This window comes from Temnothorax curvispinosus, unplaced genomic scaffold (assembly GCF_003070985.1).
Source record: "Temnothorax curvispinosus isolate PA1 unplaced genomic scaffold, ASM307098v1 QBEX01010638.1, whole genome shotgun sequence".
Taxonomy (NCBI): Eukaryota; Metazoa; Arthropoda; class Insecta; order Hymenoptera; family Formicidae; genus Temnothorax; species Temnothorax curvispinosus.
Genome location: NW_020220418.1, coordinates 13053 through 37065, shown reverse-complemented (window position 1 = coordinate 37065; position 24013 = coordinate 13053). Strand labels below are relative to the sequence as shown.

Here is a 24013-nt window from a genome sequence, read left to right as displayed (position 1 = left end):
TCGTTCGCCTAGCCGTGGAGCCGAGGACACCCGAGGGGCAGCAGCAACCAAGGGAGCAACGGACATCGATATTTCTTTAGGCTAAATACCGGATAAGCGAGTCCGAAGAGCCCATATGGCTAGCGTTCATCTTAGAATATAGCGACACGACGAATAGGGGAACCGGGGCCTGATTGACCCCGGCAGGCGAGCCGCAGAGGAAGGACCGAACGAGACAACGAGCGGGCCTCGGCAGGAGACTCGAGCGGAGGAAATAGGGACGATCGCGGCGAAAATCGAGCGAAAAGACCGTGAGATAGCGGGGTCAAAACAATGACCCCCGCGAACGAGGACACAGCGGTCATAGCCGGGGGCCGAACCCCGGAATCCGCCTCAGGGGAGACCATAACGTCGACCACCCGACCCGCGACGCGCTAATACCACCGGGCGCGGAGACAGCGGGGTCAAAACAATGACCCCCGCGCATAGGGGTACGGCGGTCACAGCCGGTGGCCGAGCCGCGGAGTCCGCCTCAGGGGGGACCCGGACGTCAACCACCCGACCCGCGACGCGATAATACTACCGGCCGCGGAGATAGCGGGGTCAAAACAATGACCCCCGGAAGTCGATAACTGCGATACTCCTGAGGAAGTAGCGGACGGAGGGTCACCAGGGGAAGCGCCGGGAATGATCCGAAGGGTCAGCGGGACCACACGGTCGCACAGACCTCGGACTCGGGAACCGGGGAAGCGGAGTCCAAGGGGCCCCACGCGTATGCGTGCGAGTAATTACGAAGCTCGGATTGAGAACCGCGGGCGACACCGAACGCAAAAACATAAAAAAACTGTCATAAGAAAAGAGAAAACGTTCAACATCTGGCGTGGAAAAGTACCGAGATGTGAATAACACCGATGGTGGGAGCAAAGATTCCCAGGTGGGAACGCCGGGAGAGCCCGGTAACTCGACGCAGTCGCTCGGATATCGTGGTCGCGGTAACACGTATATAAGATTCGCTCATACAATACGGATTTAGCGCCTAGTTTAGCGCAGCTATATATATTACAACCAAGTACTCCCGCGTACTTGCACGTTAAACATAACTCGTATAATTATTGCGAGCGGTAATTAATTACCATTTATAACAACGTTAGACGAAAAGTGTCAGCGTGAAGCGCATACGGCGCGACAATCTTTGTAATCAATTACGACGATCTGAAATAAATCAATCGTTTGTTAATATACGCAGTGTCAAGTTAATTTGAATTACTTACCTGCGATTTACCTTGTCCTACAGCATCGATCCACCGTTGTCGAGCGGCGTTCCAGTATGCGATAAGGATCTGGGACAGTCAGCGGCAGTTGAGATCCATCCGGGGCGAAAAGCTGAAAAAGAAATTGGCCGATTAATTAAACATACACATTTTCTACTTACCTGTTCCGTCGAGGGTGGTCCCACGTTGTCCATCGATGATCCAGCAGTGGGGAGACAGCGTCGGGGCGTCGAGATATCCTGCATCGAGAACCTGAAAATAAAAGGGAATTAATGGAGTATTGTCGCAATATCGTGCTATAATTTCGATACTTACTTTCTCGGTATATCAAGGTCAAACCGAGTGGCGATCGTTTGATAGGCAAATCTGGCTGAGATTTCATATTTTCGTGTGATCCACGTACCCAGAGAGTGATGTCCGGTCACAACCTAACCTAACCCTTTTCCTGGTTTAAGAAAATAAATTTCTTTATCAAAAGAAGTTCATGCAATTAACAGTACTAACAGATCTACGTGTTCGCCAACAACAATGCTTGTATTTGTATGAGACTGTTCGAGTGCTGTTTCGATAATGACAACGTCAGCATCGTCTTGAGTTTGTTTCACGTTGATGTTAGCAGCTTCCAATTTTTGAGACAGCATGGAAATAAATCTACTTTTGTTGCTTTTATTTGAAAGAAATGTTTTTTGACTCATTGGAACATTCATTGATGCATCAAAGAGAACTTCCGTAAATGTAGAAAGTTTGGCAGATCGACGACGTTGTTCCGTAGCTTTTATATTTTTACTATTATCATTGGAACCGTCGAATACAATAATTGCATTAAGTCCAAAATGTCTCTGTATATAATTAATATACGTCTCAAAAATTGAATTAAATGTAGCGTCTCGATTCCATATAACACGGTGTAACAGAAATCCACTATTAATGATATATTTATCATTTGCAGAATTGAATTCAACAACTTTTGTTTTGAAGCAATCAAACAAAGATGATTTTTTCGTTTTACGCATTCCCATCTCATTAAAAAGTGCCAATGGGTATGGAACTAATTCATATTGCAGGTATTCTTGGAGTTGGTCGTCAAATTTCTTTGTTATGCTAATTTGTTGAAATAGCAACAATGGATCTATGGCTACTTTTGTCATGAACTTTCACAGAACTGGAGACTGTTAAAAGTGGAAGTACTCTGTTAGCGCGTTTTAGCTTGATGTTATCAAATTGCAGGTCAGTCATATTTCTCATTGAGATGAGACCTATTTCATAAACGTTATAACAATTTATTTTATCATCACCGACAAGTCCACTTGCTATTGACATAATTTGATTGATCTTTGGAAAAGGATCGTGGGACGTAAACTATTGTATTAATTTTTGTACGTCTTCATTGTTTCTTACAATGCGTGAATCTCTTGCAACAACATGTTGATCTGTTGTTCAAGCTAACATTCAAGCTAACATTACAAAGTTTTTCTATTCCTTCGCATACATTATTCATCGCATGCATGCCATAAATCCATTTACTTAGTACACTTTGTTGAGTACTCTTTTCTCGAGAAACACCTCTGTTCGAGATTGAGCGTGAATTATACAATTAAACTTATAAAGCAAATTCTAAATGGTTCAGTAAAGAAACTTTAAAGTATACCGAGAAGCGACAATAATATTCTAGAAATAAGAAGGTCAGTTCTTGGAAATATCGAGAACCAGAAAAACGGTCTCATGTTCACGTGTGTCGACTCGTTTCCTTTGTCTCGGGGCCTAAGTACACGAGGTAAACAGCCGGAGCGGAGCAAGGGACTCAGCGAAAACAACGGATCGGTTGCCGGCCCCGAGATCAGCTGAGCCGTTTCACATTTTCGAAATCAGCTGCTCTCTCGGGGTGGCGGCACCCGATTGGTTCCTCCAAATTTTCAGCCCGTCGCCGGGGGGCCGAAGCTCAAGTTTATAAAGCTCCGGCCCTCCGCGCGGGCTCTCAGCACTCGATAAGAGTACGCCGAAGTAACGTGGCAATTACGATTCCGTATTACATACGAATTTCGGTCGACTTCGAGCCGCGCGCACTCGCCCGCGTAGTTAAGAGTTCGCGTAACGGGCATTTCTCGAGCGTTTTCGCCAGATTTATTGTTACTGTTCGCGAAACAGAAAAACTTTGTAAATACTTGAACATAGCATTGCCCGTAATTATAGACATTGTTGAAACTGAACTTGAACTGCTCATTAACCTTCGAACGTTAAACCCATTCGCGCACAACCTCCTTCAGTTTTTATTGATTTCATCAGCGACTGATCGATGACCATATCACTCCAAGTTCCATAACTTGATTTATTAGAACGTCGAATTGTGAAGAATCCTTTGGTAAACTTCTCAAAAACACTTTTCCATGACTGCTCGAGGGGCGGTAGAGCCTTACCCGGATTTGCGAAAGAGCAAACTCGAAGGACCAGGGGGAGGTGTGTAAAGACTCCCCGAAGAGGTATTTAAGCGAAATGCGACTCACCGTTCGTTGTGCCGTCGACTCCTGTAGGACCCGTCTCTCATGCAAGCTCGTGGGCGTCACAAGCAGCAAGCAGGCAAGCGGAGAAGGTAGCAGGTAGGCCGCAAGCAAGGCATATAGGCAGCAAGCAAGGCACGCAGAGATAGCCGGCGATCGCACTAGCAGGCAGTTAAATTAATCTCTCGGGCTCCGAATTGTAAAGGCGAGAGTGCTCCGAGACGTCGAGACGTTGAGACGGTTAGACGATGAGTGTCTCGTGCTCGCGGCGCTGGAAAAGTGTCGCGAGCGATTACTTGTTCTTCAGGCAGGTGCCCTTGTGGGGTGAGCGAGGGCAGCACCGATTGGTGAGTCGCGCAAATATCGATTCCGCGTCGATCGCGATCCGTCGACGTTTCGCGCGAGTCACCGAAATACTTAAATACTAGGTATGCGAAAGACTACTATGTACAACGAATGCGAACGGAACTAAACTAACGATTATAATACATGCATCTATATACAGTTTGGTGAGCGCCAAACATACCGCCCACCAAAATACAACGAATTGTATTTTTCTAGCGATCTGTATCGGTCGCCTGTACAGCCGGGTCCATCGGCAAGGGGCACAGCTTCACTAGGGGACGCGTGATCGAGCCGTCCGCCATCTGCATCGTGGCGACACGCGGGACGCCGTCGCTGCCCGGATGCAGCGTCTCCACTCGTCCCCGCCTCCAACGCAGAGGAGCCATGTTGGCGTCTTTGAGGAAGACCAACGAACCGATACCGAGCGGGTTGACGGAAGTCCACCATTTAGGACGTTGTTGCAGCGTATGGAGATACTCCTGATGCCAGCGCTTCCAGAAATCCTGGTGCATTCGTTGGACAAATTGCCATCGACTCAGACGATTCACCGACAACGGGGTTACGTCGTGAGTGGGAACGGAGACGAGCGGTTCCATCGTGAGGAAGTGACCCGGAGATAGGACTTCGAGGTCTGAAGGATTGGTGCTCATCGGGCAGAGGGGCCTGAAATTCAATACGGCCTTGATCTGCGCGAGGACCATCGTGAATTCCTCTATTGAAAGGAGTTGATCACCACGGTACGCCGTAGGTAGGTTTTAAAAGACCTAACTCCCGACTCCCAGAGGCCCCCGAAGTGGGGCGCGAAGGGAGGATTAAAAGACCACTTGATCTTCTCTCGCTCCGCTGCGAGGTTCATGTTGCTCTCTAGCTCTCGCGCGGTTCCTATAAAATTCGTGCCGCAGTCGCTATAGAGAAGCGAGCAGCGTCCGCGTCGGGTCACGAAGCGTCGCAGCGCAGCGAGGAAGGAGTCCGTGGACAGCGAGAAGGCGGCTTCCAGGTGCACCGCCTTAACCGTAAAACAGACGAAGAGGCACACGTACACTCTGAAGGAGGAGACTCCCCGAGCTCGACGCGTAACTATGTTGAACGGTCCCGCGAAATCAACGCCGCTGATCGAAAATGGCTTGGCCTGTCGGACCCTATCGGCCGGTAGATCCGCCATGAGAAGCTGGGAAGCGTGTGTATTTGCGCGGAAGCATCGATAACATCTCGAGAGTACGCGTTGGATAGCGCGGTGCACCCCGAGGATCCAATGCTGCGTGAGCAAGTATTGCAGCGTGCGCCGACCCGGGTGCAGATTAGTGCGGTGCACATGTTCAATAGCGAGATCCGTGAGCCTATGTTTATTGGGCAGTAAGGCAGGGTGTTTGTTCTCGAAAGGTACTCCGGATTTAGCGAGCCTGCCGCCCACCCTGAGAATACCCGTAGAATCAAGGAAGGGAGCGAGCTTGAGAAGAGGCTTGGGGATCCTTCTCCCACTTCGAAGCCGATCGATCTCATCGCGAAAAGCATCCGCTTGTACAATCTTTACAACTACTAGTAATGCGGAATGCAGTTCGAGCTGATCTATAGCCAAAGTCGTGGGAGCCGATTTGGCACGGAAGTGATTTACAAACCTAAGAATGTACGCTATAATTCGACTGAAGAGAATCTCTCTAACAATGAGTGTACCGCGTTAGGCGGATCGAGCGCTACGAGCGATACGATTTTCTCCTCTTCAGTCGGAGGGGTTTCCGAACTGTGGGAAGGTTCAACTCGGGGCTCGAAGCGCACGAGCCACTCAGGGCCCGCCCACCACATCGATCTGGCCACTAGATCGTGGGGATAAAGTCCTCGGGAGCAATAATCCGCCGGATTAGACTACGTATCGACGTGGCCCCAAGCCGAGACCGGCACGTTGTCCTGGATGAAGGCAACGCGATTTCAAACAAATGACTTCCACCGCTGTGGGGCTAAGCGGATCCAGGCCCGGACAACCTCGGAATTCGTCCAAGCATACTCGTCGTCGATGTCAATGTGTCCGCGGAGGATTCGCCGACGTATGCGATTAACTTGAACAAGAACAGAGCTGCGCAGAGCTCCAGCCGGGGAATGGTGAGAGGCCGAAGCGGGGCGACCTTAGACTTGGCGCACAGCAAACGGACCACGACGCCGTCGCGCGTAACGACTCGCAAATAAATAACGGCTCCGTACCCCAGCTCGCTGGCATCGCAGAACCCGTGGAGCTCACAACAAACTACATGGCACGAGTTAAACGCGCGAGGAATGCGAAGGGAGGACAACGCGTCGATCTCCGTCTGGAAACGGTTCCAACTACGACGAATGTCCATCGGCGGCTCGTCATCCCAGTCTAGCTTAAGCGTCCACAGACGTTGAATTAAACACTTCGCGGTAAAGGTGAGTGGGGCCAGAAAGCCCAAGGGGTAGAAGATGCGCGCCACTTCCGATAATACAGTGCGTTTGGTGCACTCACAATCCAAAGCGTTGACCTGAAACCCGAAACTGTCGGATTGTGAGTTTCACCGAAGGCCCAATATCTTCTGAGATTGATCCTCGCTTGACTCGAAATCTAACATTGATTGGCTACATAACTGCGGGTCGAGGCCTTCCACCGCGGTAAGATGGCTGCTCGCCCACTTTCTAAGCTCGAAGCCGGCGCTTCGGAGGAGCGATAGTAATTGGTCGCGGAGTGCGCGAGCCTGTTCCACCGTACGAACGACGTCATCCATATAAAGCGCCTCGAGCAGGGCTGTGAACGCTAGAGGATATTTCTCGCGGTATTGATGAGCTAACTGGAGCAAACAATAGTATATATGTCTTTATTTTAGCTATACGCCAAGAAAGGATTTGGTTTACAATTCCACTTAACTCACACATCCATCCACGTATCAAACAACATTCTTCTTTACAAACAAGCCGCAATACATTATGATTTACATTATTTACAATCGTTATCTTTTTTGTAGCATTCCTATCTCCTTTTCCATAATCTATTTAGCACCTTTCCTTTTTCCATTCTAAATTTGTCATCGCATATATTCTCTAATCGTTCTCCGTTATTCCTACCTAAATTCTCAAACTACATACTTGTGATCTTGTACTCGCTTATATATTGCTCTAAATTGTCCCTACCTGACTTACAGAATCTACACTTCGTATCTTCTTCGTCAAGCCAGTATTTATTTGCGTCTTCAAAATTACCGCACCTTATTTTACCATCGCTCTAATCTCGTCTCCTGTTTTCACTTTATCCAAGTTCACAGAGATATTGCGAGCGACCCAACTGGCCAAATTTTATTGATTTACAACGCTACGTTTCGACCGTGGATCCGGTCCTTTTCAAGCGATCTCTCACAAATATATTCGTCAGGCATAATGCCCTAACTACGCCGAATCTAGAAACTAAACAACGTATTTCAGTACTCCGCAATAAGTAAAAGACAATCAAAAATCCGTAATTATACAATTAGAAACTTACATATTTGTGCGTCAAGATCAAACAATACAATATAAAATATTCGTTAAACGGCATACTTCGTTAGATGTTTGTGTCATGTCAGAGCCGTGCGGTGGTAAAATTTAGACTGACGAACTTGACAATATAAAAACAAACAGTTGCCGTAGTAATAAACTAGGACGTAGAGAGGGAAGTAGCGAAGAAGGGGAAGGAGTTATAATTCTTTTATGATATGTTTGTAGAGAACGTTAAGATTCTCCGTGTCCTTTTGTAAATTGATAGTGCCGTCAAATTTTTTAATAAAAAACATCTCCGCTAATTCCTTCTTTCTAGTATGTCTTTCTTGGTGTAATATTTCTGGCTTCCCCCAATCAAAATCATGCCCATAAGACATTCTGTGTTCGCTCACTACGGAATGATTACTAGTGTGCTTTCTGATATCGCCCTGGTGTTCCCTGAGGCGCGTGCACAAATGTCTCTTAGTCTGCCCAATATACGTAGCCTTGCAATCCCTGCAGTTTATCTTGTATACTGTGTCGGTTTTTTTAAGGTCGTCAATTCTATCCTTACCTCGTCTTATTAGGCAATCGAGTTTTTTAGGGACTGTAAATAAGGTGGTAATGTGGATTTCTTTTAACGTGCGACAAATGCTATCACTCAACTTTTTAATATAAGGTAAAGGTATGCAGTTTTTTAAATCGAAGGTTGCATTATGGTCAATCGAGGTGTTATGTGTATTGTTGCGTGTTTTGAGAATGTTTAGACGCTTGGCGATGTGTTTATTAACGATTGGTTTAGGAAAGCTATTATTGTACAAAATTTCTTTGACTATTTTAATATTGCCGTCATGAAATTTTTCATCTGAGAGTAATATGGCGCGGTCAACCAAACTGGTGATAGTGTTTAATTTATATTTTAACGGATGGTTAGAATGAAAATTTATGTACCGTCCCGAGAACGTTGGTTTGCGATACCAATTAGTTGTCAGTTTGTTACCGTTCCTGATAACAGTCGTGTCAAGAAAATTGAGTGACGCATTTGTTTCAATTTCATAAGTGAACCTAAGTCTGGGATGATATCCGTTGAAGATCTTTAATATTAAGCCCACACTTTTTTTGGGAACCACCGCGAATATGTCATCCACATATCTAATAAATATCGGGATATTACAATTTAAAAGGCTTAGGCAATGCGTCTCTAAGTCGTCTATGACGATATCAGCAGCATCGGGCGATAACGGAGATCCCATGGGGCTGCCGAAAATTTGTTCATAAATTTTGCCGTTAAAGCTGAAACTAGTGGACGATAAGATAAGGTCAATTGCGTGTAAAAACTGTGGTAAATTTAGGTCAGTCTTTTTAGAAATGTGGTTCCACCTTTTTTCTATTTCCTTTAGAACTAAATCTTTAGGGATGTTCGTGAATAATGCCGTGACGTCTAATGAGATAAGTATTTCGTCATCGTTGATTTCCTTATTATTGATAAACCTCGCAAAGGACCAACTATCTTTAATATGTGATTTCGGTTCCGGAATTGACGAGTGTAAGGTCTTTTGGAGGAGACTAGCAACATTATAGAGCGGGTTTCCCAACGCTGAGACAATAATGCGTGACGGGAAGCCAGCCTTATGAACTTTCGGCAGTCCGTAGGCTCTCGGTAAATTTCCGTTGGTACAATTTAGTATTCTATACATTCCATCACTAATGATGCCCTTGTCATGCCAAGATTTAACCAATTCATGAATTTTTGATGTAATTTTATTAATCGGATCTTTTTTCAATTTTTTATAAGTATTTTGGTCTCCAAGCAATTCAGTCATTTGGTTTACATACGCGTTCTTATCAAGAATAACAGTTACTTGGCCTTTGTCAGCCTTGGTGACAAGGACATCGTCATTGTCCCGCAAGAATTTCTTGCAAGTAGTAAATTCTCTTGTGAAAAATCTATCGATATGGTTAACATGTCTATTCACACTGAGGAACTTGTGTAGCGAATTAGTAATGGAACGGCGTGTTTCCTCTACGAAGCTCTCCGGAATTTTATATGTATTAAATTCAAAATTTTTAATAATGTCTAGAGCGGAGCACAAACGATCTTTTCTCTCTCTCGGATTAATAGGTAAAGCGAAATTTCCACCCAAGCTTAAAAAATTTAATATATTGGTATAGATTTACTACTCGCATTTATAATCTATTTGTTGCGATCTATGCTCGAAAATGAGTTGTAAAAGGTATTTTGTTGAGTCATAATTGTATTAAATTTACTTATTAATCTTAATCTAGTTTCATAGTCATGTCGATCTATGGTGTAAGTGTTAAATGTATAAAAATTTTGTATTACGTCATTCGGTAAAATAGAAGCAAGTGTGTCCTCGATTTTCTTAACATTAGATCGCAGAAATTTTAAATCAAAGTTGATATCTTTGATTTCAAGGTTAAGTATGTTTCGTTGGTAACGTTTTTTCAAGATGTTGGACTTGCGAATTGCACTGTTGCTTTGAAAGATGATGGTGAGTCTCAGGTTATATATGTGTGGAGGTAAGACGTCATCTCTTCTACATCGGAGCAGGAATGTCAGTCGATGTCTCAGTGAGTTAATCTTATCCAAGTTCGCTTTTAATAAATAACTCGGCGTTTTGTTTGTCACCTCTATATCTTTGTACCTTGTATTATACCTTGCCTCTACTATTTTACTGTTTATTATTTGCCCTTGAATATCCTGTTCCCTTATTCTTACTAAGCTTTCAGTATTTTTACCTTCATTACTTAATTCTTTTATTGTTTCAGAGCTCCAACCATTGCTATTATAAAACCTTTCCCGTTCCAAATTATATAAATCCTTTTTCTTTTTATCCCTTGTGTCCTTTTCATTCCAACATGCCTTTACTAAACTTCCATCTTTTTTCCCTCTGCTTCTTTTCTCGAACCTCATGGCTCTTATACCCCAACAGATTTTAAGTTTCTCTAATCCTAGTTCCCTTAGTATTACATACCTCGGTGTGCAAAAATCTAGTCTAAATATCCATCTTACATAATCTAACATGACTTTTTCCAACTCCTTTTTTTCACTCCACCCCCATATCTCTGCTCCGTATTCCATCACACTTTTCACTAGGTATTTAAAAAGCGTCTATCTCCTACTAAAATCATCTTTACATAATTTTTCTCCTAAGCCCCAGACCCTATTTGCAGCGATCCTTCCTTTTCTTTTCAGCTCTTTTATATGATCGACATAATTACCTTTCTTATTAAACGTGAAACCCAGGTATTTAAACCTATCTACTTCCTCTATTATTTTTTCGTCCCATTTCTATGTCATTCTGCCTTTTTTACCTTTACTATTAAATACTAGCACTTTAGTTTTTTTTGTATTTAATTCTAGCTTCCTATCTTTTAAGAATCTTTTTAACATGCTTATCATATCTAGTAAAGCCTCTCTATTTTTTGCTACCAAAACCATATCATCCGCGTATGCTAATCACCATACTCTCACTCCTCCAAGCTCCACTTCTCCTATACCACGATTTTCTAAAACTTTATCGATGTCCGCGTTGTATAAATTGAACAGGGCGGGACTCATCATACGCCCTGCCTTACACCTTTCTTTGTCTTTAAACACTTTGTGAATCCATCCCTCGTCCTTATTGTCATCTCCGTCTCTTCGTAGATTTCTTTTATCCTGTTTATTAAACTGCGATCCATCCCTTTCTCTTCCATTATCTTCCATAAAATTTCTCTGTCAACGTTGTCGAATGCTGCCCTTAGATCCACAAACCTTACGAAAATCTTGTCTTTCCCAGTTGCCGCATTTTTCTCCTTCTCCCTTTGCACTAGTGGACCTCCCTTTCCTAAAACCGGCTTGGCTGTCAGGTATCATCCCTTTCCTTTCCATTATTTCCTCCAATCTGTTCCTTAGAATTTCGGCATATACCTTGTATGCAGTGCACAGCAGCGAGATCCCTCTGTAGTTCTCTGTTCGCTCTTTATCTCCTCTTTTATATAGGGGGACAACTATGCTTGTTCGTCATTCGGTCGGAATTTTGCTTTCCTTCCAAATGAGCTTCAGCAGAACAATTAGACCTCCTCTTACCGCTGCGCCACCATACAGCCATGCTTCCATTGGGATTCCATCGACACCTGCCGCTTTGCCTAGCTTCATGTTCCTGACTGCCCTCATTATTTCCTCTTCTTGCAGCTCTCTATCTGTATCTTGAACCTGCTCTTCATTTCTTTCTTCTGTTCCCATGGCACGCATCTCCAACGCCTCTTCCCTTCCTACCATCTCGGTCCCACCTAACAGCTCCATGAAATAATTTTTCCAGTTCTCTTTCGGAATATTATTCTCTTTCCATTCTTTTTTCTTTCTTCGACTGTTTATATAGTTCCAAATTTTCTTTTCGTCCTTCAGTTTTCTTAATTCCTCTTCTTCCCTCATTCTCTTCTCCATCCTTTTGCTCTCTAACCACCCTTTCAGGCATTTCTTTTCTTCCAAATAGTTTTCCTTACTTCTCTTTCCACATCTCCACTTTCTGTACTTTCTTTTCACCTCCCTCTTCTTTCTGGTACAACTCCTATCCCACCAATCTTTGTGCCCTATTTTCCTTCTCTTCTTTACCTTAATATCCTTATACATTAAGGCTCCAAGGATTCCGTTTTTTAATTTCTCCCATTTCCTATCCACCGACTCCATTTCCTGGTCCTCGGTTTCATTCCATACCTCCGTCCTCTCCCTGTATAATTGCCTTGCCTCTTCGTTCCAAACTATGATCTTCTTTGACATATTCCGTTCCTCTTCTTCCTCTTCAGTACACCCCTCCATTTGTCTTGTATTCTCCTCTTCCTCCAGTAACAAGGTCAGAGGCAAATGATCCGAGTCCACCCTGTCCCCTATTCTAAATTCCAACACTCGCTCTTGCGCACTATCGTTTACAATTGCATAATCAATTACCGAGCACCCTCTCGCACCCACATACGTATATTCCCTCTCCCAATCCCCCTCTGTACATCCGTTCAAAAAATACCATTTTTTTTCATTTATCATATCCACAAAACTTCCGCCGCCATTTCCTATAACTTTATTTTTACTCTCCTTTTTAAAGTCATACTCCTCCTCCTTACCACCTCCTAAGTTTCTTATTCTAATATTAAAATCACCTCCTATAATAATATCTTCTCCTTCGCGTCCTTCGCATTGCTCCGTTATTTTTTGGAGCAAACAATAGATCGCCAAGAACGGGGAGGTGGTGAAGCCGAACGTAACGGTCTTGAGGAGATAGTCGAGGATAGGATCCGACTCCGAGAAGCGCCAGACGATACGTTGGTAGTCGCATTGTTCCGGGTTTATCCAAATCTGGCGAAACATCTGCTTCACGTCCGCGGTTAGAGCGATCGCTTCGGCGCGGAACCTAAGCAGGATGGCGAGCAGGTCTTGCTGCAGCTTCGGACCGCTGAGCAAGGTGTCGTTGATCGACAGACCGTTGGGGCAGCGCGAGGACGCGTTGGACACTAACCGCAGCTTAGTGGTAGTGCTATCGAGTTTATATACACCGTGGTGCGGTAAGTAATAAATGTGGCCATCCGACGGGTATGGATTACGAATTACCTCCATGTGTCCGCTATCGAGATAGTCTCGCATAAAACTATTGTAACTAGCTCTGAAATCCGGATTAGATTTAAATCGACGTTCAAGGGCGCGGAGACGACTAACCACTATGAAGCGCGAGCCGACGAATGTAGGAGGATCCGACGCGAACGGGTACAAAACCACGAAACGACCCGAGTGGTCACGATACGTGGTCTGGGCGAAGATCTCCTTGCAGCGCCGATCCTCGTCCGAACAAGAACTGTCTTCCGGCACCTCCTCTAATTGCCAAAAGCGACTCACTGATGTCTCGAGCGATTCGAGCGTAGTCGCGAACGAAAGCAGGGGCGCTGCTTGTACTGACGGGGATACCGCGCCCGTCAAGACCCATCCGAAGACTGAGTTGAAAGCGTCGGGTTCTCTTCATTCCCCTTTACGACGGCCATCCCTTAGTATCGACACAAACGAGTCCGCCCCCAAAAGAATGTCAATACTGCCGGGCACATAATACTCGGGATCCGCGAGCGGCAATCCCTTCAAGTGTTTCCACGATTGGACTTTCACCTTGTCATTAGGCAGCGGCGAGGTTATGCGCGGGAGGACCGTAGTCTCTATCGAGAAACGAGTGTCGTCGTGACTGCGCGCGCGGATCACGAGAGAGGTGAGGCCCCTCGTCGTGGCCGCTCTAGTAGTCTAAGAGCTGGCTACATAAAAATGCAAGGTATAAGGTACATGGAATATTTATAGCTAGAGAGGTTCTATTAGCACTCCCGAACACTGAGTGACCAGTCTGCCTGCGCGCTTAGGAAGATTAAGGCGGGGTTGGACTGTCAAAAATGACAAATTTTACAAGGAAAAAAATAATAAAGCTCAGGGATAAAAATTATAGAAATGTTAAGTATTTGTTGCTACGAAACGCAGAAAATTATTGGCAGACGATTTCGTGGAAGAGAAAGGGCCGGCAGACTGCAACAAAGCGGCGTTAACTTTTGTGAAAAAAAAATGATAAGGTACATGATTAAAAATTATTGGTAATAATTACTAAATTGTTAACGAAGCTATGTGCTAAATGGCAGACGAAAAAACTGAAGACAACATCGAGGCAGATTGTAATGAAGAGCGCGGTTTCGATCGCGCTTAATGAGGTAGTTTCGTACGATGCGTTACTATGATATGTTATTTTGTTATTTATATAAATATACTACGTGTTTCTTTTTTTCATTAATAGATTCAGTTTGTATTCATTCTTTTATTGTTAAAAATAAAATGATTAATATTTATTTATTATATTGATTCTAAATTGTTACTAATTAATCTCATAACATTTTTGATCAACAGTTGAAAACTATATATGTAGCCAGCTCTCCGTCTATTAGTCACGAACGACGAGACCGGCGCGGACTTGGCTTTGGTGGACGGGCCCGCGACGGGTCGCCTCGAGAACCTGACAATGTTCCGCTAGAAACGTGAGTTGAGTATATCGCGGTATCTCCTCAGCCCTGTGAGCAGACTCGAATTTTTCCCGAAGGGAACGGGGAAGCTTGTCTAACAAAAACTTCAGTAAGATAAAGTCCCAGGAATCGGTAGGGAACTTCATCAATGCGAGCGCGCGCGTGTTCTCGGTAAACGTATCTGATAAGTGGTGAAGAGCCTCGGCCGACTCTGCCTTCAATGGCTTTGCCTCGATTATCAAATTCAGGTGATGGTCCGCTAACTTTCTCTTATTCCGGTATCGATCTACCAGCGAGTCGTAAGCTATCGGATAATACTCCGCGGAAAACGGCAAGTTTTTTACCACGTTGAGTGGTTCCCCCTTGTTCGCGCGCGAGCGAGAGTTGTCGCGGCAAACGTGAGAGATGCCGGGATCGCTCAGAGAGAGAGCGAGAGGTGAGAGCGACGGAGCGAGGAAAGTGCTAGAGCGAGAGAGGTGACTTTGGAGCGAGATATTTTGGAGCGTGAACAATAGATGTCAAGAGTCGTTGGATTAGTCGAAGGTCACTTTGAAATTAACGAAATGTCTTTGTTAACAAGAAACAATTCCTTTATTATAATTGCTAATTTAATAATTGTCTGTCTGAATGCACCATTGATTGTCTTTATGCAATCTTACACGACCGATGCACCAGCAGGACGCAAGTTCACTTAAGCAATCGCGCATTCGGAGCAAGGCGCGCTCTCAAATGATATCGGCGCGATATGATTATCGCGTTCTCCACTGAACTCTCGGCGAGAACTCTCGACGGCAATGCAGCACGAGAGTGCATTAGCTTGGCACCTTGATCGCGATCGCGTTATCGGAGAAAAAGGACTCGCACTCGATGTGTCTCGCGAAGATTCTCGAAGATTCTCGCGAATGTTCTCGAAGGTTCGGGTTTAACGACTCGGTAACGACAATTACAGCTCACAAGAAACTCGCTCCACGTATCGAACTCGTCTGGCCTTTTGTTTCGACGACGGCTATTGATCAGCCGAAAATTCGTCTCTTAAGGAGGGAGTAACGTGACGCTCCTATTGGCGAACGATTCTGAGAACGTGTCGCACGTTCCTCGGAACGCGTGGGATATATCGAGACCTTCCTCGAGAATCGATATATTCCATAACGAGCAAGAATCATGAATTTACATTAATAAATTATGACCGTTTATCGGTCCAAAACATTTATGATTACATAATAATATATCTTGAACATAACATGATACTAATAATAATCTGGATTAATGGTTATCAATCTTGAACACCCCTTGAGCGAGGCCAGCAGATACTGGTACTTCTCTATCGCGGAAATCTGCTGGTCGTGTATCGACACGTTGAACAACGCGATGAAGGAAGGCCACAACGTGAGGTCGCCGGAGAACTGCGGTAACGGGATCTTAGGCAACTTGACCACCGAGACCTGGCCTGAAAGCTGTGTCGGCGCGCCTCCGAGTGGCGCGCCCGTTTCATGGTGATAGCGACCCTTTACTGCGTAATGCATTTTGTCGAAACTGGCTCGGATCTCGTCCTCGACATCGAAGTCCGCCGCTTCCTGGATGACCTTTAGGTGGGTGTTCTCAAAGTCGTCCGCGATTCTCGCTACGCTCGAGTAGCGAGCGAGGAAGGTCGCTCGGATTGCCGCGTCGGTCGCGGCCTGCAGGGAAAGGTCGTGTATCTCTCGCATCCGCCTAATGCATACTTCGCGACGAGCATGTGCGTTCTTAGACATGATGTAACAAAGGGGTCATCCACCACAATCAGACGAAGCTAAGAGCAGCGGAAGGACAGCGAATAGGTAACCTGAGGCGATGGCAACTCGAAGCAACAATATCGAAACACGGCCGAAACAAACAAGGATGTCCGCTCGCCAAGGTGAGGGATAGCGGACAGCTCCGTTTGATGCTCGCGCAAAGTCACGAGGGAATATTCTCGATAAACATTTTTCGGCTTCAACGTAGAGAACAATACTAGTCGCCTGATTAGCGCGATAAACAAAGATGTTATCCGACTCGCGGTTGTCGGGACACGCATCGCAGAAGCTCGAAAGGCAATATCCAATATTCTCGATCGACGACAATAATATTCTCGATCGATGGTACTTTCGCACAGATCCCGGCTGTCGGGATAATACAAGTGTTGGGTCGGGCTGTACGCAACCTCGCAACGACGAAAACACGAGCGATGCCCGAGACTATACGGAAAAACAGTGTGCACGTGACCGGCCCGTGATCGAAGGCCACGGCCGTCGATTAGGATGCGAAAGTAATCGCTTGCCCAAAATATTCGAATATTCGACCGAATATTTCGGTTACAATCTTGCCAATTATGTGGCGACTAATTACTGCATTTAAGGCAGCTAACGGCTGCGGCCCGTGCTATGACGAACGAAGGGTTCGCGCGAGTATTCCCGCTGCGAAGCGAGCACGAGAGATATCGCACGAGACACGAGTTGTCAGCACGCCGAGCGTTAGTGCACCTCGTTAATGCGAGAACAATGAATCAGCGAATTCGTGTAAATAACAGATGGTTAATGGCGCAGGTTGCGCGATGCTACGCGAGTATTCCCTTCGCGAAACGGGAGATATCTTGCGAGACCCGCAATGACCACGCGCTATTGCAATACGCGTTACAGAACGCGAGATTCGGCGACTTAGAACAATGGACACGCGAGAGGTCGGCGATAATGGACTAATCGCGAAGATATGATGATATCCGGCTCGAAGGACCAGATGCTCGGGGGGCGGTAGAGCCTTACCCGGATTTGCGAAAGAGCGAACTTGAAGGACCAGGGGAGATGTGTAAAGACTCCCCAAAGCGAGATATTTAAGCGAAATGCGACTCACTGTTCGTTGTGCCGTCGACTCCTGTAGGACCCGTCTCTCATGCAAGCTCGTGGGCGTCACAGGCAGTAAGCAGGCAAGCGGAGAAGGTAACAGGTAGGCCGCAAGCAAGACAAATAGGCAGCAAGCAAGGCAATAGGCAGCAAGCATGGCACGCAGAGATAGCCGGCGATCGCACTAGCAGGCAGCTAAATCAATCTCTCGGGCTCCGAATTGTAAAGGCGAGAGTGCTCCGAGACGTCGAGACGTTGAGACGGTTAGACGATGAGTGTCTCGTGCTCGCGGCACTGGAAAAATGTCGCGAGCGAGTACTTGTTCTTCAGGCGGGTGCCCTCGTGGGGTGAGCGAGGACAGCACCGATTGGTGAGTCGCGCAAATATCGATTCCACGTCGATTGCGATCCGCCGACGTTTCGCTCGAGTCACCGAAATACTTAAATACTAGGTATGCGAAAGACTACTATGTACAACGAATGCGAACGGGACTAAACTAACGATTATAATACATGCATCTATATACAGTTTGGTGAGCGCCAAACAATAACATTTTGTAATTTTAACATTTCCTGGAGGTACAAGTGAGCGGATTTGGCATAAAGAAAATGTCCCGAAGCATGAAAGTATGGAAGCATTTTTTTAATGGAATTCAAATGTGCTTACCAATCTCCCATTCTTTCGGCTCTTAGAAATTCTTATGCAATCGATACCATCCGAAAATATTGTACCCATAATCTTGTTGTGGGACCTCTTTTTTCATATTCACGTAATTTTTCATTAAATTTATCCAGTAATGGTTGAACATCACAATCTGAATTTTCAATTTCCTCATATGATGTAATACTTTTCATCACATCTTCAATGGAGGTTCAGAGATTTTCACGAATGCCGTCATTTATAGCAATATTGTTTGATACTATCGTTGATAAAGCCAAATGAAGCAATGTATGAGCTCTGACAGCTCTTGCATAAGCGTGTCCATTTAGAATTTTTTTTATAGAATTTGGTCCGTAAATGACGCGTGTCCATAAAGTACTTCTTTGAGACCACTTCCTGCCATTATATAACCAATTAATCCTAGGTAGGACATCAGCAAATGGAAACCCCCGAGTCTCACTACAATTGTTGATAATTCTGACGTATCTGTTGATGCTGCCACAATTTCTCGTGCTTTCATATATAAAGGTTGGTCAAAAGTGATAATACATGTATTATGGCCATACCGTTTTCCATTGTCAAGGGCACATTTCAAAGTTGTATAAATAGTGTTATAATCAGTTGCTGGCTGATGAATGAATGGTAAAAACAAGATTCGAGATGTAGAAAAATTCCGATCGTTTTTCGTTAAACATTCTATATATCCGTTCCAACCTGGTACTCCTGATATACAACTCCACTTTCCATACATCCATAATATAATATATATCAGTTTTACGGAACATCGAGACTGTTGTTACATCATCGCAATCGATATTTTCAACTTTAATTTTGCTTAATCCTGATTCACCATAATTTTCATAGACTTGGATCGGCACGTGAGCTATTGCAGCGATGTCTTTTGCACTTGGCATGGTCGTCCATCTTGCTATCGGTTCCTCTGCTATGATCGCACTTGCTGGCGTTATTATTTCAATTATTCCCATAATATGAACTGAATTATGACCATCAAGTGTATAAACATTTATATCAGCATTATCAGCAGCAAACTGAAGAACCGTTCCTGTTTGGGGTGGTAAAATATGAGGCTGGGGATGGTGCACTGTTGCAACCTTATACATAACAGTTTCTTTATATGATGCACATACACCAAAACTTGATAAAATATCCAAAATACGTTTAGATCCAAATCTCCTGTGAAGGAATATCGACAGACCTAGTTGTAATCGAGATATAAATGATCTTAGACGGACTGCTGCCGCAATAGCATGGCTTAAAGCGCTGCATTTAAAATGTAATTGATCCGATTTCCCTCTTTTATTTTTCAATATGATTTTTTCCAGAAAATGAGTCAAAGTATTCGGAATGTCATTGCTGATGTCATTAAACATTTGATTAGTGGGAGGATAATAATTAATCGTTATTCATGGGTACCAAACGAATATCCTTGCGAATAATACTTGCGGCTGCTTCTACAATTCTAAGACGTTCATCTTGTCTATTTGTTTTCCTATTTTCATACCATTCTTTGTGTAAAACGTCATGCTGCACGTCAGTAAAACATATTAAGGTAGAATTTTTTACTTTTTGTTGTTATGACTACTTTATTTTCATATCTTTGTAGCAGCTTCTTCTTTATAGTTTTTTCATCCGGGATGAAATTTTTACATACACCTTTCAGTTCTGTTAGTGTAAATTGACTGTCGTCATTATTTTCAATGTAGGAAAAGATGTCTTCCATTGCGAGTGTAACGTTATTATCTTCTGGACGACCAACCTTGCCTCTTGTAATAGACTTATTGAAACAAAGATAACACTCGTAATGATATTTGGCCTGTTCTGCAACCAAATCATGCTTGAGGATAATCCGTTTTTTAACGGCTTTTGCGACATTGTCACCACGCTTATCAGCTGCGGCAATTATGGAGTTCTTAAAAGAAAACGTCGAAACATGGTGAATTTTCCAACGATTTTCTTGAGTTTTTTTCTTTTCTTTCACCTCACACGCTTCCTCACCACAAAACATACATAGTTCTTTAAAATTGAAACTTGGTTCACTTGAACGGATCCTACTCCGTGGTGGACTACTCGTAGACGTGCTGGCACCTTCATCTCGCTCTTTTTTAAAGGCCAAAATGCTACTCCTTCGAGTATAGTTCTTACGGCAGTAAACATGAATTTTTATCGAATTGACATTACGCAAATGTTCAATTTTCCCATCATTTCTTTCAGCACTCCCGTCTCGTAAAGTTTTTAAACCACGCTCAACAAAACAGTTGTACTTTCCAACAGCGATTTTCTGCAAACGAAGCATAATTCTTCCAATTTTTGTAGTTTTCGGAAAATGTCACGTCAAAAACTAAACATCACCGAATACTAACGTTGCTTACTTCAATTTGAAGCGGCTTATTAAGGCAGTGAAATTATCTACTCTTTCACCAACACCTAGTGCTGCTCAACAGTAGGAGGGTAATAGCCACTTTTACACTTAGGCATGTCGCTTGCGGTTAGGGGGGTCGGGGGGTGCCTCGCTGCCGCGGGAGGAACGCCGTAAGCGGTGGGCGAGGAGGTCGAGGGACGGTGTTAAGGGTCATCGAAGGGGGGGACCTGCGGGGGGAAAAGTCACTAGGCGATTTGCGGGGCGAGGGGGGAGCGCGACGCGAGGGGACGGCCGTTTACTGGTATTTGTGGGGGACCTTGTAGGACGTAAATTCCCTAGGCGGGTAATTGGGAACGTCGCGCCGCAGGGTCGCCAGCGGGGCTCGGCGCGGAGACGCGGGCGTTTCGGCGGGGCGCTCGCGCCGTTATCGACTGTTTTGGAAATCGCGCGCTAATTTTTTTCGCTCGCGCGCGTCCTGGCGCGTCCGAACTCGCCCGAACTCGTTCGAACTCGTTCGAGGTCGTTCCTCTCAACGTTCCGGAAAAAATATACGTTCAAGGTCGTTCGTTTCGCGGATCGCGGTCACCTTTCTTCGATCATGTTTTTTTCTCGTTCCGAAGGTCGTTCCGACCCTTCCCCGCGTATCGCGGATGACGCGATCGCCGCAATTTTGGGGTAAGGGGTAATACGGATCTGGGAAAAAAAGGAAAAAAGAAAAAGAGAGCGCACACAGATGAGATACGTAGTTTACTTATTTAGAAAAAATACACGCGCGTCGACGTGCGTTTACATTGTTTCGCGCGTATGAATATATATATTTGTAGACGCGCTTCGCGACATTATTATTAGGATCGGAAACAGAGCGCGGCGATCTCGCAGTCGACGATGTTGTCAGGATCGAAGAAATCACTCTTCAGTATCGCAGTTTGAGCCGAGGTACCCGTCTTGATCGCGTGGGCGGCTATCTCCCGATAGCGCAAATACTTCGCGTCGATCTCCTCGGTCGCCACGCTCAGCGCCGAGACGACGCGATCGACGCAAAATTGGAGATCGTACAGCGTGAGCAGGGTTTTGAGCACCATCGCCACGCGAGCCAAGTTGGGTAGCTTCATACGTAGGATCGGCATGTTGTTGATCACTCCAAATCGCAGCGTCATCCTTCCGATCGACATCGGCGAGGGGGGGCGAGTTCCGTCGGAGAGACCGTGTTCCATGCACGACAATATGTCGCGTTTGCGCTCGACCAGTCCTTTCTACATGTCGAGCGTCAGGGAGACCTCCCTGCCTTGTTTGTCTCCCAAGGCGATATCCACGTACGAAGGCGTGGTGTTTGTGCTGTACCATGGTGATTTAATCGTGATACCTATGGCTATGTACTTGTAGCCAGTCGTCGTCAGCAGATAACGCGTCGTCAGGACCGCGCACCGCGGGCACCTCGACGGGCATGTCGGTGGGAGGGTGAGAGCTGGAACGCGACTCCTGACGATGACGACGATAATGACGATCGTCTTTAACGGGCGCGTCGGTGGGAGGATGAGAGCTGTGACGCGGCTCCTGACGATGACGATGATAATGACAATCGTCCACCAACGTCGAGAACATTTCGCACGCGCTGCAGTAACCGTTCGTTTCTGATTTTTTTCCGACGCGTCGTATTTGGCCGACGATGCGACACTGATGCCTTGGGGGGACACATCGGTATAAGTAGGAAAGATCTCACTTATGTCGCGCGTGGCGTGGTGTAGGAAATTTGCGCGGTCCTCTACTTCCTTCGGCGTATGCGGAGATTGGAGAGCCGAACGCCGGTGTCGTCATCGTCCGAATAATCGCTCGCCGGTGACGTTAATGAGTTATCGTTGAGGCGTACGATTTGATCGAAGAGATCGCGCAACTGCTGCAACAGTTCGGCCTTAGGGCAGACGATGTTTAGTATCCGCAGATCGAATTTACTGGCCGACGAGACGGTCCTCGTAAATTCGTTGAATTTGTGGAACTGTGCCCGAGTGGTGAAGTACGACGTAGCGGAAGATCGACGTCACGCCGGTCAGTATTCCGGGAAACGTCGCCTCAAGGGGCGTAAATTTGGCGACTCTCTTGCTCTCGTGACATTCTATCGTGACATTCTATCTCGTCTACCGAGTTACCGTTGAACACCACAAAGGAACGTCCTCTGTGGGTGTTCACCGCTCCGTTGATCAACGTGTTTTCGGGAAATCCGAGTTCTTGCAAGGTTTTCGGCCAACCTGGCCGCAGACTAAATTCCGGATATTGAACCAAGTATACCAAATTATCTACGATCACCACGAGATTGCCGGACGGAAATTAATAGGCGGCGGTCACGCGCGTGTAATTGTCGTGAAAAAAGCTCATGTGATTCGAAAGGGCTAAAGGTCCGTTGTACGTCCTACCGTCCAGATCGATCAATCAAACGTAACGTTTGTACGAGATGTACATTCGATTTTCCAAAATCAATATCCCGTTCACGTGATCAAGGCTGCACAGGTCCGGCGATGGCGGCGGCGGCGGCGCCGGCGTCTGATGCGGGGGCTCGTTCGTACTTTAGTCGAGCTTCACCGGAAGCTACTGCTGGTCCGGCTGTATCGCGAACATCACCGATGTTTTGCGCCTATTGTGCACCAACCCGAGAGAGTGGCCGATCTTGTGCGTCAGCGTGTAATGCAGGGAGAACCTATCCGCGGGATGTTTATTGATGTAAATGTGCCACGGCTCGTCCCCGTCGACGTGCACCTCGGAGACGAACCCCGCTTGGTCCGTCGGGAGAGACGCGTGGGCGAGCACGTTGCCGGGACCGTCGAATTTGTCCGAGCAAATTGCTCCGTTTACCTTGGTATTCGTGTTATAGTGACGTAGGCGTCGCCAAGATATTATAATGTCGGCATTTGTTTCGGAGCGTTCAAACGTGAATGCCGAATGCTGCGACCACAGGTCGAACGCGGCCCGCGCCGTGCTCAGCTCGGTCTCGTCGGTTAAGTGAAAATTCCACGTCAGGTGCGTCTTCGGCCATTTGGATAGGCTCGCTTTCGTTCCGTGCTTCAGGATATCTCGGAACCCGCATCGCGGTTTACTCATCAATTGCAGCGTTTCGTTGTTGGGCATTCCATCGCCGGGTAAATCGTAGTAATTCTGAAACTCCTCAAAGGCATTGCGAAAAACGTCGTTTCGTCTCTGAGCCGGAACCGCGTCTACGTCTTTGGACAGATATCCGTATTTCTGCAGGTAATCAAACGTGAGCGCGTAATTTTCGTCGGTAATTGTGGAATTGATGTACCTCGCGGCGATAAAACACGCGGTTAACGCGATTATGCGCGCAAGCCACATCGTCGAAAGCGAGAGAGACGGCGGAACGGCGATGACGGCGCGTTGCGGTTTTAGTCCAGTCAAAATACGGAAAAAAGGAGGGGTACTTAAAAAAAATTGCAACACAAGGTTTTATTACGTCATTGTGTTCAGAAAAATATACTGAACAACATATTCAAATTCCGCCATTTTCCGCTATCCCTAAGTATGTTTTTTATTAAC

General features: G+C 45.7%; 1 protein-coding gene across 1 annotated transcript; it reads right to left on the bottom strand.

Moving 5' to 3' along the window:
- Window positions 1-23053: 23053 nt before the first annotated feature.
- LOC112460567 (stromelysin-1-like) lies at window positions 23054-23812 on the bottom strand. The gene has a single exon (XM_025025316.1). It carries the CDS (start codon window positions 23810-23812, stop codon window positions 23054-23056), a length of 759 nt encoding a protein of 252 aa, XP_024881084.1.
- Between the last annotated feature and the right edge of the window lie 201 nt (window positions 23813-24013).

Excerpts from the sequence above, each read along its gene's own strand:
- LOC112460567 (XM_025025316.1), bottom strand. The coding sequence starts at position 23,812 with ATGTGGCTTGCGCGCATAATCGCGTTAACCGCGTGTTTTATCGCCGCG.